The sequence below is a fragment of the Nannobrachium achirus genome, assembly GCF_963921795.1.
Source record: "Nannobrachium achirus genome assembly, chromosome: 11".
Classification (NCBI taxonomy): domain Eukaryota; kingdom Metazoa; phylum Chordata; class Actinopteri; order Myctophiformes; family Myctophidae; genus Nannobrachium; species Nannobrachium achirus.
The window spans coordinates 51,727,614-51,745,488 of NC_137820.1; the positions used below are offsets into that span (position 1 = coordinate 51,727,614).

General features: G+C 42.8%; 1 protein-coding gene across 1 annotated transcript in view; it reads right to left on the minus strand.

Annotated features, from left to right (window-relative positions):
- LOC308294427 (cadherin EGF LAG seven-pass G-type receptor 1-like) overlaps positions 1-16,916 on the minus strand; it is a gene marked incomplete at both ends in the record, with an annotated part of 76,989 nt that extends 60,073 nt beyond the window's left edge. Inside the window, 3 exons of the mRNA XM_080737160.1 lie at positions 370-1,056; positions 13,559-16,491; positions 16,906-16,916. Of these exons, the coding sequence (XP_080593286.1) occupies positions 370-1,056; positions 13,559-16,491; positions 16,906-16,916 (3,631 nt within the window). The remainder of the gene's footprint in view (positions 1-369; positions 1,057-13,558; positions 16,492-16,905) is intronic.
- Positions 16,917-17,875: the final 959 nt, after the last annotated feature.

A 17,875-nucleotide genomic window follows, 5' to 3' on the forward strand; every position in this document is an offset into this window, starting at 1 on the left:
TAGATCGTCTATTTTCACAATTTCTGCCTCTATATATTTGACAATTTGGAAAATGTTTAATTTGTCATTTTAGAGGAATTAAAAAGTCCTTAAATTGGCACTTTAGAAATGTGAAGATACCCTCTATACACTTAAACTTTATGTTGGTTTGTTTACAGTTGAGTGAGAAAACAATGTTTCACATTAAGTTAATCATCTGGGGACCCCCCAAAATAATTGGGGGGTCGTGTGTGATGTGATGACGTCATCAAACGATAAAGTCGACTTCAACTCAACTTTTTACCGAGTCGAGTCGACTTGCAAAAATCACAAGTTCCAGAGTGTGAGCAGATAAGATGAGGATGTCAAACAAAAACTGCACCCACTCACCGGTGAAGTTCTCCAGACATTCGCAGGTGTAGCCTCCCTCACTGCTGCGACACTTCCCCTGGTTCTTACAGGGCGAGGAGTAGCACAGGTCGATCTCTGTCTCGCAGTAATCTCCAGTGAAGCCTGCCGGGCAGCGACATCTCAACCCAGCCACCGGATGAATGGGCCTGAACAGCATGGTGTCGGACGCCACAAACGGCGCCGTGCTGTCAAACCTCAGCACCGACACACACTTCATATAATTCTCACAAGGCTCTCTGAGGCAGATGTTATCGTCGAAAGGCAGCACGCTCTGGGTGGACAAATGTGCGAGCAGCGTGCGATTCAGATATATCTGCTCTTGGAGGGCTTCGGAGGGGAAGAAATGGTCAGGGTAGCTGCCGACTCCGAACCCCTGCCCTCGCAGCTCGTTGGGGGGCGTCGTCCGAGGCGGCTGCAGGGCAGAGAAGGTGACGTTGAGGATGCTTCCCTCGACGTGCGTGTCATTCTGGACATTGAAGACAAACACGCCGTTGCGTCCGATGGAGAGGACAGCAGCCACCCCGTCCATGAAGAGGGACAGCAGAGGGGACAGGAAACGTTCCTGGGACATATTTTCCAGACGGACCGTTATGCTGTTCGTGAGCATGTCGTCGGTGATGATGGCAACACGCAGGGTGCACAGGGCCATGACATGGTGAATGCCGTCTGTAAGGGAGGTGACAGAAAAGAGAAAGGCCATTACAGCTTTTGGAGCATTGCAGTTTTAGAAAATGTATCGAGTTGTACGCATACTGTACAACTCGACATTATATCACATTGCTTGTTGTTGATACATTTTATAGGATTCCAGAGGCAAAATTAGTGAGGTGCACACCTGATTTGATGAGGTGCCGGATGACTAAAAACTGGATAGAAAATATATAAGTTTAGTTTTTGAGGTGAGAATTTTTATCAGAATTTATACAACAGCCAAATAAATTAGCAAATTGTAGTGTAAGCCTTTCTCAGTAAAGAAGAATATCTGCAACAGAGCAGAAAGCCCGGAACACTCCAAGTTATATGAAGGCTTTTTGGTGCACGGCTCAAAATAGCATAAGGCAAAGAAGTAGTTGCCAGCAGTCAAGGAATCTCCTTTTCAGACAACGCTGACGAATACCGAAGGGTCGAAACGCGTCCGTTGCTTCTGTCCATCTGAGGTAAATAAAATCATGTGAAAAGGTGATTCCTTGAGTGCTGGCGACTACTTCTTTGTCTTAAGCCTTTCTCAGGTCATCAACTCTACCAGCAACATACACTGACTAAGGAGTGCATGGTTCAAAGCCTCAGTACATGGTGAAAGACTCATGGCTATCTATCCCTGTTATAAGTAAGGTTATTATAACAAAAGCCATTCTTAACAGGTTGCTGAGAGCTTGATGGAGCCTGATGCTGTCTCTTTCTCTCTCTCTCTCCCTGTTTCAATTTGTCTCCCACTTTCTCTCACTGCCCCCATCTCTCTCTGTCTCTTTACAGTGGACCCCCCCTCAATCTGTGAGTTTTAATTGATAGACAATGTGGACACAATTTCCACTCTGTTTCACTGTCCTCTCTCATGCTGTCAACTGGGTAGACACACTGCATTAAACACAATCAAACAAATACAAAACCTTATGATGCAGCAGCACAAATATATGTACACCCAAGAGCATGCCATGATTATACGTATCGTATACTGTATGCACAGAAATGCAGTAAATATAGACAAGCACGGTTGTGAAACACAAGGACATTATGTGCATGAGGGCACACAGGCATCGCAGTAGCAAATCCCTATCCCACCCAAGCTACCCAAGTCACCCACCCACACCCACAACCCACACCCACACACCCACCCACCCACACACCCACACACACACACACACACACACACACACACACACACACTCACACACACAAGGAGTGCACAAGATCTCAAGCAGCAGCTGCTTGTACAAAGGCAACAGAATGCCAAGACACACAAAAAGGATTTGGAACAAAAGACAGATTTTCTACGTTCATGTCGTTGATAAACACCATAATTACATCAACCTTGAACTTTGTCAGAGTATTTCATTACTCGGTGCGCTAAGGGCTCAAATATGAGAAAAGCACTCCACCCCATGCCACTCTGCATGTATGGAGGCCTAACTTAAATGTGGGTAATTCATTCAACAAATCAAACCCAGCTCCAGAACGAGACCAACTGATGCGATATTTGTAGATCCGATCCTGATTTTGGAGAATTTCATATGTATATCTATATATTAAATGTATATATTTAACTTCAGTTAAAACTTAGTGAAAAGAACATTCAATCTTAATTATACAATGAACAATCAAATAAAAATATAAAATAAACATGTGAGCAGGTATTTTATTTAAACACTTATAAGCCCTATTAAACATTTAAAAAATCTAAATCATAACGTTTTTAAAATGTAAACTTATGTCACATCGGTGGCATAATTGCCAGAGCTAATGTCGTAAAAAACAAAAGTCTAATAATGGCCAATATATTTGCAAAATATTATATATCGGCCAGACTCTAATCTCTTTATTTACGCTCAGCTTATTGACCAAAGCAGCCCACTTGTCACTGAAAAGCACCCAAGCTACCTGTGGTTTAATGTGTGGTGCATTTGCATGCTTCAAGTATCCATACTACAATTTGATAGTCAACACCTATCTAAAGAGGTTTGAAAATCATTCCTATTACTAAGCTGCTGCTTACAACCTCTAGAAAGCCTCATCCAGTCAGATTCAGTATCTGAGCACATGGTATTTAAGGAATTGAATTTAAGTCATCAGGGAATTAATGATATAATCCTGCACTTGAACCCTTGCATTTCTATTCTAGGGCTAGTGGCTCAGGAGGTAGAGTGGCTGCTTGGGACTCTGAAGGTTCGATCCCCAGATCACCATCGGTTTGTGTCAAAGTGTCCTTGAGCAAGTCACCTCTGCCATCAGTTTGAATGTATTGCACATTGTAAAGCGCTTTGGATAAAAGCACAGATGCACCATTTACCATTTCAAAGATAATTCAGGAAGACAAAAGTTTAAACAATATCTTCAATACATAAAAATCCAACATTTAAAGGCAATCCACTCCCATTATATTCTGACAAAAACATTTAGACCAAAGCAGCAAATGAGCATCTCTTAGATATAAATGGATGCCAGTGTTAACAGCTGGAATATCAGTGGCAGACAGAAACACAGTGGGGTGTCATTTGCTTTGGCACGAGAACATCCGCACAATATCTGCCCGATCGCAAGCAGCTATTGTCTCATGAAATGCTGACATGAGACTATTTTGAGTAAATATTATTAGTAAATATTATTTGATTATAATATTATTATTAATATAAAGCGATTTGAAACCACACCATTAGTGTGAGTGCCCCCAGAGTCAAGTCAAGGGTTTGTTCAATTAAAGGGATTAAAGAAAACAAACAGCACCTTGGCCAAGGCAAACACACCAAGTGCCATGACATCACTGGCTGAGGCTACTGAGGAGAGACTGTAAAGAACTGTTAGGAAGTGTTGAGCAGGGGAGTCACAAGGGGGGGAAAGTGGGACTGAGTTACTAGGGCCCAAGGTGGAGGGGCCTTAATTATTGCATACTTTAGCTGTTGAAAATACAAGCTCACAGCGTGGCACTGAGTGCCGCGCTGCGAGCTTGTAGATCTGCTATTTGTGAAAAAGTCGTGAAAATGTGTGCAAATCTTTGAATACAGCCTATGTATTTTTTAACCGAACATTTGTAACTCAAATTTTGCCTCTGGGGGGGGGTCCCTGGAAATACATATTTTGAGATGGGGGTCCGTAACCAAATACATATCATTTTGGGGGTCCTTCACATGAAAAGGTTTGAGCACCACTGACATAGAAACTTTTTTTTCTTCTTTTTTTTCTTAAAAAAAAAAGAAATTTTGAACACACATTTTCACGATTTTTCCAAAATAACAGATCTACAAGCTCGCAGCTCGGTACCGCACTGCGTGCTTGTATACGGTATCTGCTATTTTTCGATAGTTAAAGCACAAAATAATTGAAGTGAATCCTTGTACCCAGGGCCCAGAATTTGGTGCAACACCCCTGGTGTTGAGTCCTTATCTCCCTCTTATCAGCATCCGTCTTCTTCATAAATGGTGTGTGTGAACCACTCTACCACGAACTTCAAAGAAAATGTCAGGAAGTCCATGGAAACAGTGAGTGTTTGGGCCGGATGGGTAGAATGATGATAGTCAGCAAAGGTTAGGGGTTAAATGTCAAAGTTGGTTTTAAATATCTCTTTGTTCCCCAGGTAGTATCTCTCTCCCTCCTAAATGAGGCAGCAAGTCCAACCTTCCAAAAGAAACGCAGGTATGCAAATAGGCCATCCACAGTTCCACACAAAGTACATAAACTAGCTATAACTATTAAATGTTGTTTTAAAAATCGATCTAGCTCAAGAGATGGCAGACTCCACACCACAACTATAACAACAACATCAGTGTGGAATGTGGATACTCGCATAGAGTAATTATAGTTATTATAGTTATGAAGTTAGTTATAATATCATGCTTGGTGTGGATGGTGTAAATACCAATTTATTCTTTATTTCCTACATATATCAAAAAGGATTCCTAAGTCAAAAGAATTCCATTTAAAAAAATCTGTTAATTAGAAGGGGAAATCTTGAACTAAAAAGTTTGGGAAACTGGTATAGGACATAACAGCCACTAGAGATGTAGATGTCTTGTAAGTTTGTAGATGCAGTAGGCTATTTTCACTATTAGTCATACCCCGAAATATATATTGTTGGAATATCAGTCTGGTATGGTAAGACTCTAGACCTCTAATGGGTTTGTGTTCTTCACATGACGAGAATAGCAATACTTTTTAATGTCTTTGTTTATTGAACAAGTTCAAATTTCAGTTCAAAAGTTCACCGACGCCTTATTGGCAAAGTTAAAAACAAACCTCACACCGACAAACACCACAAATCAAAAATTAAATCTGTTCTGGAGTAATTGGTCTAAATGTTAATGTCTGTCAACATTCAATGGTCTCTTTCATTCACAAAGTCTCATTAGGTGAATTCACTTCACAGCTGCCTACCCACTGGACCCTATAGAGCAAATAAATTGGACGTAATCAAATTACACTCCTTTGCTTCCCACAACGGAAACGGGCACAGGTTCAGCAAGCCAGGTGCTTCAGTTCATACCTGCAGCATGTTCCCTTTGGTGGGGGATAAAAGATTGTCAGAAACAACTCCTAAACTGATATTTGACTTTGACATAAGTAACCGCCTCCCATGACGGTGACAAGCTAACTAATGGCCCTGGCAAGTTCGTAGCTGGTGCTGGTTGTTGACCCAAATAATCACTTGGACAGTGGCCAGCGTCCTGCCATTGCACAAAGAGTTCTGGGAAGGAGAACAGTTATTATGCCAATCTTCCTTTCCAAAGTGCACACTTCACTGGGCACGAAGCAGAGCACTAACGTGTGCCTTTTTCCCAGCCCGTCAGAGACAACTGTCAACATTTTTCCAGAACAATAAATCTTAAGAATTCTCTTCTGTTGCACTTCTGCAACAGTAGTCAGCTCACAGCGGAGAGCAATCCGAGAGATTCTAAAAGAAGAGAGAGGGAGAGGGTTTGAGGGTGGACGGACAAAGGTTTTCGATTCACATGCACGTGGTTAGATGAGCAGCATTTTGCGCAAGAAAATCCAGGGTGAAATTAAGATATAAAAGGGCCTTTTATTACCTTTAATTTAGAGGTATAAATGTTAACAGAGGGCGCAGCATGGGCTAGCTCATTATTAACTGTGGTATTTTAGTTTATAAACATTTACACTGAAACATCACAAGGAAAAAGACAAAAACTGAGTTTAAACATCAGTGGAAATTGCTTACACTGTGCCCGCTATAAAAACTAAACTGAGGAAACAAAACTATGCAATAATGAGGATAATGTTCCCTTGTTGAATACGAAACGAATTGATTCTATTTGCTGTTCTGACAACTGTTTTATTTCAGTGACAGCTGGTGTAGATGGGGGCTTTCTGGAAGATGGCACAGACAGAGTGCTGCAGAATCTAGACATACTTTTACAACAAATGACTGGGTTCTTGTTTAATTTGACAGTTTGGGTAGGCACTGGAGTACATAAATCATAATAAGTATGATTGTAGAAAGAAATACCAGTGACAAATGGCTCATATATTCAGCGAATTGAACAATCTGCTTGGGAATTTCCAAGAGTAAAAAGAATTTGTACAACAATTAAAGGGGGCGGGGGTGGGCTACTGTCAGCATAATTCTTCAGCTATCTATCGAACTTCTGTTAAAATAACTATAATCATTACTGGGACTTGAAAGGTAGAGAATGGACCAGATTTCCAGATTTGTCAGTTATGCAACATAATATTTATGCCTTGATTTCCTTGGTATTTAACAGTCAAATCTAGCAATTAATAAGAAAACATTTTAAAATCCCAGAGAGAGAGAAAATCCATTCAGATGCCTTGGAATGGAAAGAACCATTCTTTCTCACACAATGTATTCGATTTGAGGAATTTGAGGGTTAGAAGCTTACATTCTAGTGGCGGGATATGCCCTATTGGCCCCTGTGTATTTGTGTAATCTCAGAGAAAAGACCTCAAAGTGACTCATGCTTTCTGCCTCAGATTTCAACCATTCTTTTCGTATCCCGCGGCAACCTTTATGTCATTTGAAAATAAGACTCTCTCCGGTGAGCGGGTAGCAAGACCCTGAGCTTATGACCAATGTTGAAAGGGAACAATAGCCGAAACACAATAGAGAGGGACATCCTATATCTATTCCCCGATAAGGCAAATCTGCTGTCTGACTGAGGATGAAAAACTTCAGTTTCAGGAAACACTTTGAAAATCCTTGTGGAAGGAATTCATCTGCGTGACAAATATACAGTATATAAAAATGTATATATGGAGCTGAAAACCACCAGCTCAATCATGTTAACAAATTAAGCATCTTACAGGATAAAGAGATGCTGAGATCAAAACCTGCCAGGCCTATTATGTTTGTACATGTTCTATAAAATGTGTGTACTATGATGAATCCCTGTTTTGACATAACCCTGCTCTAACCCGGGGGAACATGAAGAAGAAACAGCAAACCCCTTTTCTCTGCAGCGTCTTCGCTGGGTCTGTGACACACAAACAGCATTGTTTGAGTGTGACAGAAATCTGCATGGGGACAAAGGCCCTCCCAACCTCCCCTGATGCCCTGATTCTAAAGGGTTCTACCCCCCACCCCTCCAAACCACCACCAGTCCCCCCAGCATACCCCAACTTTTCTCCTCTCAGTATCAAACATAGGACTCTCACTCTCGGTCCTTCCTCCTAAGAATGCCCCATAGTGGTGGACTGGTCTGTGTTGCCATAGTGACACCCCGGCAATTGCCAAACCCTCTCAGCTTCTGTTTTTTTTTTCACCCTCACCCCCAAAACGTAGCCCCGCCCCCCTCTTTACTTTGGCCCATTCCTTCTCCGAGACACTTTGGGATAAGAAGACAGCCTCCCTCTACACATTCTTCTACAGACACGGGAATACCCCAAAAAAATCCAGTTAACGGTTGTGTCAAAGGGGGTCAGGCAAGGGAAACGAATTACAGCCGAGCAGGATGTAGACCAGCACCACAGCCATCTCTTTAGAGCTGCTGTTTTCACTAGTGTGGGTCCCGGGCAAACTTATCTCTCTTTTGGGTCACCAGATAAAAAGTTTGTGAACCACTGAGCTAACATAACAGAAAATAAATAAATAATAATATAATAATAAAATAAATAAATAAAAGCCACATTTATTCTGAGAATGTCCCTGTTCTCAAACCTATTCTAACGCTTTCCTATTCTCTGAAGCTGTCAAATAGTTGGCAATTTGTGACCTTGCCTTTGGCCCGCAACAAAACGGTTTTGGATGTCTTAAAAACCGCAATTATGGAATCAAGTAGCTTAAAAGTGGCTGACACGCCACATGTCAAGAGTTGACGAGGAGCACAAACTGATCCTCTGCAATAACTTGGTACATGTGCTGTAGCCTCGTAAACCAGAATCAGAAGGCAGGAGGAGTCTAGTTTACTAGGCTACAAGTGCAGCTGTGTTCAATGTCACCAGTTCGAGGGCACGTCCCTCAAAAAACAGTCAGACAACTTAGCATGCCCGTTGGAACTTGAAACTGTTGAGGTCATTATGAGGCGCGAAGCTTGGCGGGTTGCCCTCATCACACAGGTGGTTGTGCGCAAGTTTACAGTAAAAACAGTCTTATGTAGTTGGCTACAATGTGGTGGTGTTAAGGATATAGGCTGTGGGCTACAAAGCATCATCCAAGGATATACCCACAACAACAACCGTAAAATTCAGCAAGCCCAAAATTAATAGTCAAATGTCCACAAACTGCTGTTATGTAGTGAAAGTGATCAAACAGTACAGGTAATAGTCCGGAACTGAATCACTATCATCTATGACATCATTTCACTGCAATAAAAAGTTACTGTACAGCTTGGGTGAAATTGCAGCATGGTTTGAAATTCATAGTCACAACGTGTGTGTGTGTGTGTGGGGGTGTGTGTGTGTGTGTGTGTGTGTGTGTGTGTGTGTGTGTGTATATATTAGGGCTGGGACTTTAACTGATTAATTTTGATTAATTAATTACAGACAATTAACGCATTTTAATCACCCTTAGTTACTGACCATAGAACATTTCTCACTGGACAAGTTTCAGGCGTATCAATCATACAACAGTCAACAAACCCCAGCGCATGCAATGTGAGAAGCCGCCGGCCCAGTTGACGAGAAATTTTCATTAAAAAAACTCATATGCCAAAATGCATTTTAATTGAAATAAAATTACTTCTCAGGTCAAATATTTATATGCGATTAAACATGCGATTCATTTAGATTAATTCATTACAAAGCCTCTAATTAATGAATTGAGGCTTATTGTCAATAAATGCAAAGGACCTGTAAATCTCTACCAGGATCAAATTATTTAACTGGGTCACTAGATTATTCTGTGACACTTTGAGCGTGGTAAAAACAAGGAATCCTATACTACAATCAGAAAAGGGTGGATTTTGAGTGAATATGGAGCAGGTGGGCTTCCTCACTTGGATGTCCTTTTTATGGTCCTTTCAGTTTTCTCAGAAATTGTACAATTTACATAAATCTTAGATTTTTGCTGCATATTTTGGCCAAAAGGGTACCCAGAGCCTTTGAGATAAAAGAGCTGCACCATCCCTGTGCAATCCATTGCCCCACAAATGTAGCCCTCACTGACAACTATACATCGCCGTTTTTTCTCCAAAGTGTTTTGACAATTGCCAGACAGTGGACAAAGTGTGGTTGTGTTTGTTGTAGCTAAGTATTCATGTATAATGACAGACCACAGACTACCTTTCTTCAAAACAGTAAGCCTACATGGTATGTTGCTGACAGATTGCGGAAATAAAACAATATCACGGTTGGGAGGAGGCCTGGTAGTGTCAGGGGGCTTTCACATAGGAAAGGGGCAATTTTTTTCTAGTTGTCTAGTTGTAGCTGGTTGTTGTCATCCGAGTCCCAATCGGCAAGAACAATCATCATTAGACAAGACAGCATATACTGTATATTTAATAAAATAATGTTTTACTTTATAACGCATATTATACAGAATAAAACAATTATTATATTATTATTACATAAACAAGTAACTACATTTGAATGCCTCCAATCCAAACAAAGTGAAACTCCCAGAAGTTTCCCTCACCTCAGGCACTCATATCCACTCCCTCTTCTCCAAAACCACATCACAAGACAAAACATGACTGGCTTTATTGGTTTGTATTGAAATCATTTAGATCAAAACAAGCAAATGAAATCCTAACAGTTATCTGCAATAGTAACCTGCGATTGGACATGCTAGGCTTCCACTGATGCACAAAGAGGCACTCCCAAGTTCTTGAAGCCAACTTCAGACAAACAGATTTTGATTTCTGGATGGTAATCAGATTGCTAATGTTTCCCCTCAGTGCAAAACACAAAATAAACATGCTATGCTTGAGGTCTACTGTATGCCACTAGAACAACATGAACGATTGGCCTTCGAACTCTTTCCAAACCTACACAAGATGAAAGCATGTGTTTGTGTTAGACGGCTATATTCTGTGCAGCAGACCATGAGGCTGGTAATTCCCACAAATTAAATAAAGAGTGGCAATGGGTCTAATAGAGCACCACTGTAGCCAAACACTGAGACCTGCCAACTATTCTGAGCCAAGCATGTACACCTAATTTAATTAAAGTGGAAAGAATGGGAGAGGTTAGGCTATGCTCTGCAGACATGTCGGAAAGGAGACATGTCATCGTATACTGTCATGTGAACTCTTCTGCACTGGACTTCATCAGTTTACTGTCGTGTCTGCTTGCCTCCAGTTAAAAAGACTTCTGCCAGCACTCATCTAGATTTGCTTGAGGTTTGTAGCGAGTGCATCTCTCCACTCCGACATGTCTCCTTTCCGTCATGTCTCCATTCCGACACTAACCCTATCTCTAACCCTAAACCTAAACCTTAGGCCTATGGGAGTGTCGCCACTCCGACAATAAGAAGTCAATTTCGGAGTGGCGACATGTCGGAATGGAGAGAGCCTCCCGAGAGAGGGATAGATAGGACTACCTATGTAAATACTGTATTTGCTGATAATGAAAAAGACATATTCTGAAACTCTTCCCAGACACAGAAATTAGCACAAGCGTTAGCAAGCTGATGCATGTTGCAAATTTCACGTTAGTGTGATAAAGCAACAAGACGGTTTGATTTACGGGGAATTTCTCCCTGACATATAGGCTAATCAATCATTCTTTCATAACGAAGATATAAGACCTTGCCTGAGGCAACTTTTTTGTAAGGAGCGTGCTTACTATGTAGGCGTCAAATTGAACATCTGGTTAACTCAAATGACTCTATTTCCTAGCTGCTAGGTTTATAGGTGTCCGTTTTGATAGGTAAATTCATCACTTGGCCAATCCTGAAGTGTTTTGACTGCTGAACTTGTGAAAACATAAAGTCTAATTTACAGCACTCCGTTCAGCCTAGTATTGTGTGTAATGTGTAAAGGCCAAGCCTCCAAATCCAGAAAATCATTAGTGTTGTTCAAGTGGTGAGTAACTAAATACAGGGCAAAATGTTCACATACATTTTGCAAAATGTTTAATAGATAAACATAGCAAAATAGATGTATTCCTTAATTTGCTATATCTAAGGAATACATAAGTGTCATAACAAATGTAAATACATCAGGGGCACCCGCTGGCCTACTGGCCCAGGCGCAAACCACTTAGGCATGGATGCCTTGCGGTGTCGCCGGTTCGATTCCCGATCCGGACGATCTTTGCTGTGTGTCTCTCCCCATCTCTCCCCCAATTTCCTGTCAGTCTACTGTCCTAACAAAAAAGGCATAAAAGCCCCAAAACAAATGTAAATACATCAAATACAGAAGATTTGATGTATACCATGAATCCACGACTCATAAGGCTCATATTAAACTTAAAGAGTGTACAGCTAAATCAATCTTCAGTTCTGATACTCTGAGTTATATATTGTTGAGTTCAACACTGAGGATTTCACTGTGTGGAGGGAGTTTAGCCCCTCATGCTGTGCCAGCTTTTTGGAGCTGTGTGAAGCACAGGCTCCCTATACGTGGCCGTGTGGGTCTGTCTGTCTGTCTGTGTGTGTGTATGTAGCCTGAACTTCCTAAACTTCGGCACGCCACTAGTCCCACAGTTTTGCCACCACACACTCGCGCCATATGTCAAATCGACCGGCTTACTCGGGAATCGTGGGCTATTACTTTTCTAAGAGAAAGGTTCTATAGTTTAATTGATATTAATTTATTAGTGAATTAATTTTCCCCATTGACTTATAATGGGAATTGCAAAAACTCACATTCAATTATTTGTCTCTCGCATAGGGGCTAGAGTTTCAAGACTTGGAGAGGAGGTTCATAATGATTTCAAGGATTAAATAAAAAATAATTGTGTCATTTGGCCGCATGGTGGCGCCATAACACCCCACTTTACGTTTTGGCCTGTAACTCTTGAACCGTAGGTCGGAAAATTAAAAATATTTTTTCCCTGGATTCCTTGGGTCATGACGCATCTCCCCATATAGGCCACGCCCATTTGCGCCATGATAGATTTTCCGCCATCTTGAATTTTCTCCAAAACACACTTTTTGCTCCTTTTCCTACATATTTTCTTCAAATGTCACAAAAATCGGTACACATGATCCACACACACACACACACACACACACACACACACACACACACACACACACACACACACACACACACACACACACACAGCTCCACTTCACACGGGTGTGATTTTTTTTTGTGTTACAGTACATGCCATGGGCCACAAAAAGAAGAGTCCACTGAGATTTCTGTCAATTCAGAGGAAGTGAATGAAAAATGTGTTGTCATGGTCAGGATTGGAATTACTGAAGGGGGGAGAATACATGTCATGGCTTTTGATACCACCTTCTCTGGTACTTTTCGTGGTTGATGGGGATTTGTTTTATCCCTGATTCTGGTCCTTTGGGGAACGTAGACTGTCTGATATTTACTTTGATAATACAGGTATATAAAACAATTCAATAACAAATAGTGTTAATAAGCACAATTAATCCTGGCACCGCAATTTTCTGCAAATGTGTCAAAATTGTCAAAAACAAAAGCTGAGATCTGCTTTTTTTGCTCTTATACTGTAGTTAAAAGTGCCCCCTCCCCCCCTTCTCTTCTCCTTTTTTCTTTTTTGAACAAATCCGGTCACGGTAACTATGATAATGGACAGGAACAATAGATCTAAATGGTTACCTAGCAAGCATCAGTGGGCAATGTGGTGGTGATTTGCTCCTAGTCACCAATCGCCATGGTATTTAAAGGCCTGCTCTTTACAAGATCGGCTGAATGCAACTGACTTTTTTCAAAGTCAGACAAGAGCAAGCCATAAATATGTTTTAAAGCCAAACAATTACTTTGAGGACCATGAGTGAAGTGCTGCAGCAAATGAGCCACAGTGACCTATTCACATGAATTATGACCTACTTATAAGGAGGTATACAAAATCACACAAATAAATGTCAAAGGAAGTACTCCACTGAATTTAGTGAGGAACTTACCAGTGACTTTTATCTTCATGGTCGCCTCAAGAGGCCTGTTGTTGTCAAGGTCTCTGCTGAGTTTGAGCTCGCCAGTGTCTTGGTTGAGAAGCAGAAGACTGAGCTCGTTGCCCTCCACAAAACTGTAGTGCAGCCTATCGGACACATCTGGATCCTGAGCCGGTACCTTTCCGATCACACCTGCAGGGAAACTGTTAGACCTGTTGGTGACATAATTGTTGAAGATGATCTCAAAGTCCTGTAGGACCGGGTCGTTGTCGTTTACGTCCAACAGGCGGATGTGCACGACCGCCCGGCTCACTAAAGGAGCCGAGGTTGCTTGAACAATGATGGTGTATTCCATCTTGGCCTCATAATCTAAGTCTGTGAGAGCTACGAGATCCCCGTTGAACATGTCCAGCTGAAAGACTTCCGGAACGTTTCCCTCCACAATTTGGAAAAGGATTTGTGCGTTGGTCCCCTCATCAGGATCTGTGGCAGTGATACGAGCCACGATGGAACCCACAGGGCTGTTCTCCGCCACATACACATACATCTCGTCCTTTTCAAACACAGGAGCATTGTCATTGATGTCCACGACAGACACCTGGATATCCACTGTTGCTTTGAGCGGGGGGACGCCCTTGTCCACAGCAAAGGCCTTGAGGTTGTACAAAGGCACATTTTCCCTGTCTATTTTCCTGGCTGTTCTGATTATACCAGAGTACGGCTCAATGAAAAAATCCCCGTCTCCATCATCCCCACCTTGAAAGGTAAAGCTGATTCTACCATTAGAACCAGAGTCCCGGTCAGAAGCGGTAATCTGGAGGACACTTGTGTAGACTGGAGCATCTTCAAAAACAGTCCCCTGGTAAAGGTCACGGAGAAATTGCGGTGCATTATCATTGGCATCCAGAACAATGATCTCTACATATGTGGTGTCGGATTTCTGAGGGATGCCATTGTCACGGGCAATGATGGCGAGTGTGTAGGATGCCTGGTCCTCGTAATCGATCTCTATCTGTGTGGTTATGGCACCTGTGTCAGGGTTTATCTTGAACTGCGGCACGTTGTCCTCCATTACATAAGTGATGCGCGCATTCTCTCCTGTGTCTTCGTCCGTGGCACTGATCAGAACCACGGTGGAGCCCACAGGCCGGTCCTCGCTAAACATCACATGGTAGCTGGCACTCTGGAAGACAGGCCGATGTGTGTTGGCATCGGTGACATTGATGTGCACCTGTGCCGTGTCCTGACGTGTGCCATCGGAAGCAGTCACCGTCAGGACGTATTGACGCTCCTGCTTGTAGTCCAGTGGCAGTGCCAATGTGATAAGCCCCCCCGCACTCTGGCTTGTGATGGAGAACCTGTTCCTTGTGTTGCCACTGGAGATTTGATAGGTCACAACACTGTTGGCATCTCGGTCGATGGCAGTGAGCGTCAGCACACTGGTTCCAGCAGCAGCGTCCTCGTTGATCTTTAAGTTATACATTTTCTGGGTGAAAGTGGGAACGTTGTCATTCACATCGAGAACTGTCACACTCACGCTGGCGGAGGATGACATGGCGGGAATCCCATGATCCACTGCTTCCACACCAAATGTGTAAAACTCAGTTGTCTCCCTGTCCAGCTCCACACAGACTGTAATCCACCCTGTGTTGTTGTTAATGGTGAAAGGGAGGCCTGGGCCCGTGCCAGTAAGTCTGTACTCCAGATGGGAGTTGTCCCCAGAATCAGCATCAATAGCCTGAATGTGGATGACGGAGTAACCAACTGCCACGCTCTCCAACACAGAGGATTGGAAGGGTGTGCTGACGAACATGGGGGCATTATCATTGACATCCACAACTTGAACCACCACCATCCCTGTGCCATTTATTAGTGGAGGCCTACCCCCATCCTGCGCTTTTATACGCAAATTATACTCACGGTTAGTTTCATAATCAAGAGGGTTGGTGACATCGATGACTCCTGTAGGGGAGTGGATATAGAACTGGCCTTTTACATTGCCACTGATTATGCTGTAGTGGACCTTTGCATTGTTACCCGCATCCCTGTCTGTGGCTTTCACCTGGGCCACTTTGGTGTTCACCGCTATGCTCTCCAGCACCTGGACCACATACCTTTTCTCACAGAACTGAGGGTAGTTGTCATTTTCATCCTCCACGGCAATGTACACTGTAGCTGTGGCACTGCGAGGGCCCGGGTCTCTGCCCTGGTCATTGGCCTCAACAATCAGCTGATACTCAGACATGGACTCTCTGTCTGGCCTCACTTTGATTTTGACCAGCCCATTCCTGGGGTCAATTTCAAATCCAGCATTGTCCCCCTCCTCGTTGACAATCTTGTATATCATGTTAGCATTGGAAGGAGCGTCCCCATCTGTGGCCCTGATGGTAAGCACTTCAAAGCCTACCTCCACATTTTCCCTAATACTAACCCTGTATTCGGTCTGCTCAAACACAGGTGAATGGTCGTTGGTGTCACTGATGGTGATGGTGAGATAGGCAGTGGCTGACCTCTTGGGTTTGCCATTGTCTGTGGCAATAACTTTGAAGACGTGCGTGTCCTTGATTTCCCGGTCTAACGGTTGCAAGGTCGTAACGGTTCCCGTCTCCAAGCTAATTTGAAAGTAGTCATTTGACCTGTGGTCGAACAAAGCCTCCATGTCGTATTCAACTCTGCCAGCATCCCCGTCGTCTGCATCGAGCGCTTTGAGCGTAATGACGCGCGTCCCCGCGGGCTCGTTCTCTGGGACAGACACCTGGTAGTTGGGAAGCTGGAACTGAGGACCAGTATTCGCTGCCCTCCTGTCACGTTTCGCCCAGTAATCCAAGCCCCCCGAGTCAGTACCCGCAAGGCTTCCATGACTGACATGAGGAGGACGCAATTTCAGGCGCACGGTCGAGGGGTTCAGTGAATTTTGCACCTTGCAGACCACATCCAACTCTCCCCTGAGATCAGAACCAAGACAGTTTGGATTAAAATGGCCCTTGTCAAAACTTATTTTATGCCCCCCTGACTCACACGATGAATGGAAATCGTTTGTATGAGTGAAATGTGGCAAATGTTTATAAATGCTGATAACCAAAATCCCAGTGGAGAGACAGGGGGATGGCACCAGTTTTGAGCGGATATTCATGTATATATCATGTTCACGTTTAATGCGCTTTCTTTTATATTTGATGAAGCAGTTCTGTCCATGCAGAAAAGTTTTGAAATGTATCAAAATGAAGTTATCCGAAGTTATCGATCGGAGCTGCACAAATAGCGGGACGGGGTTCCTGGGTAAACGCGCACAGTCCACTTTTCCTGAGAGAAACACAACTCCTTCTTTCCTTTTAATGTCTATGAATTGGCGCACATACCGTGGGGTCATCGCCCTCTCTATGTTATAAATCCAACCGGGTCCGACGGATGCATTTGCCAATATGAATCCAGGCTGCAACGTGTCCGAAACGTGTAGATCAAAGCCTCCAAATAACGGAACGTGCATGAACAAAACGCAAATCCAAATCCAAAGCATTTGTACATCCATGGTTGAAACTCATGATATCCAGGCTATCCTCAAGAACGCCTATGAAGTCTGCTCAGCAACTTTCCCTCTGTTCCTCGACGCATTGGTCATCTCCTCCATGGCTAGTGTTGAAATGATGCGACGATCTTTCTTCTGTTGCACTGCTTGCTTGGAGTAGCAGCAGCTGCCCCCTTACCCCACCCCCAACTAGCACCTCAACTTTATGGGACGTGTAGATGAGTGCCTCTCTGCTGCCCCCTATCGTAGAACCATTCTCAAAGCATCCATAGCATAAGAGAGATTCACAAAGAATTGAAGATTTCATAATTATTTTCCATTTACAGTAAAGGATTAGCCGAGATAAATCAGCTAGATTTGAATATTGTATGCATCCATATATCCATTGAATGCATGTAGCCTTCTCATTTTGCAGGCTTCTAATGGTCTCATCAGTGGTCAACAAAGTATGGAACCCCAATACTTGAGTGAAAGTATAGCCTCCTGGTTTAATATTGTTCTTCAAATGTACAAACTACAAGTACATTTTCTTTATAATATCAATGCATTTCTGTATTGAAATTATGACATTTCCCCCCCAAATTCTAAGATTTTCCAGAAAATATGAATAGTGAAAATAACAGATCTTCAAGCTCACAACACATTGCATCACAATACATTGTGATCCGCTATTTTCACTATATTTGAAATAAGTGGTTCATTCACAATGTACTTTTCCTGGACTCATGAAGCCACGCCATTACAGTCCTTCCTTATATTGTACATCAGGAGTTAACGTTTTCAGGCCAACGGCCCCTTAGTTG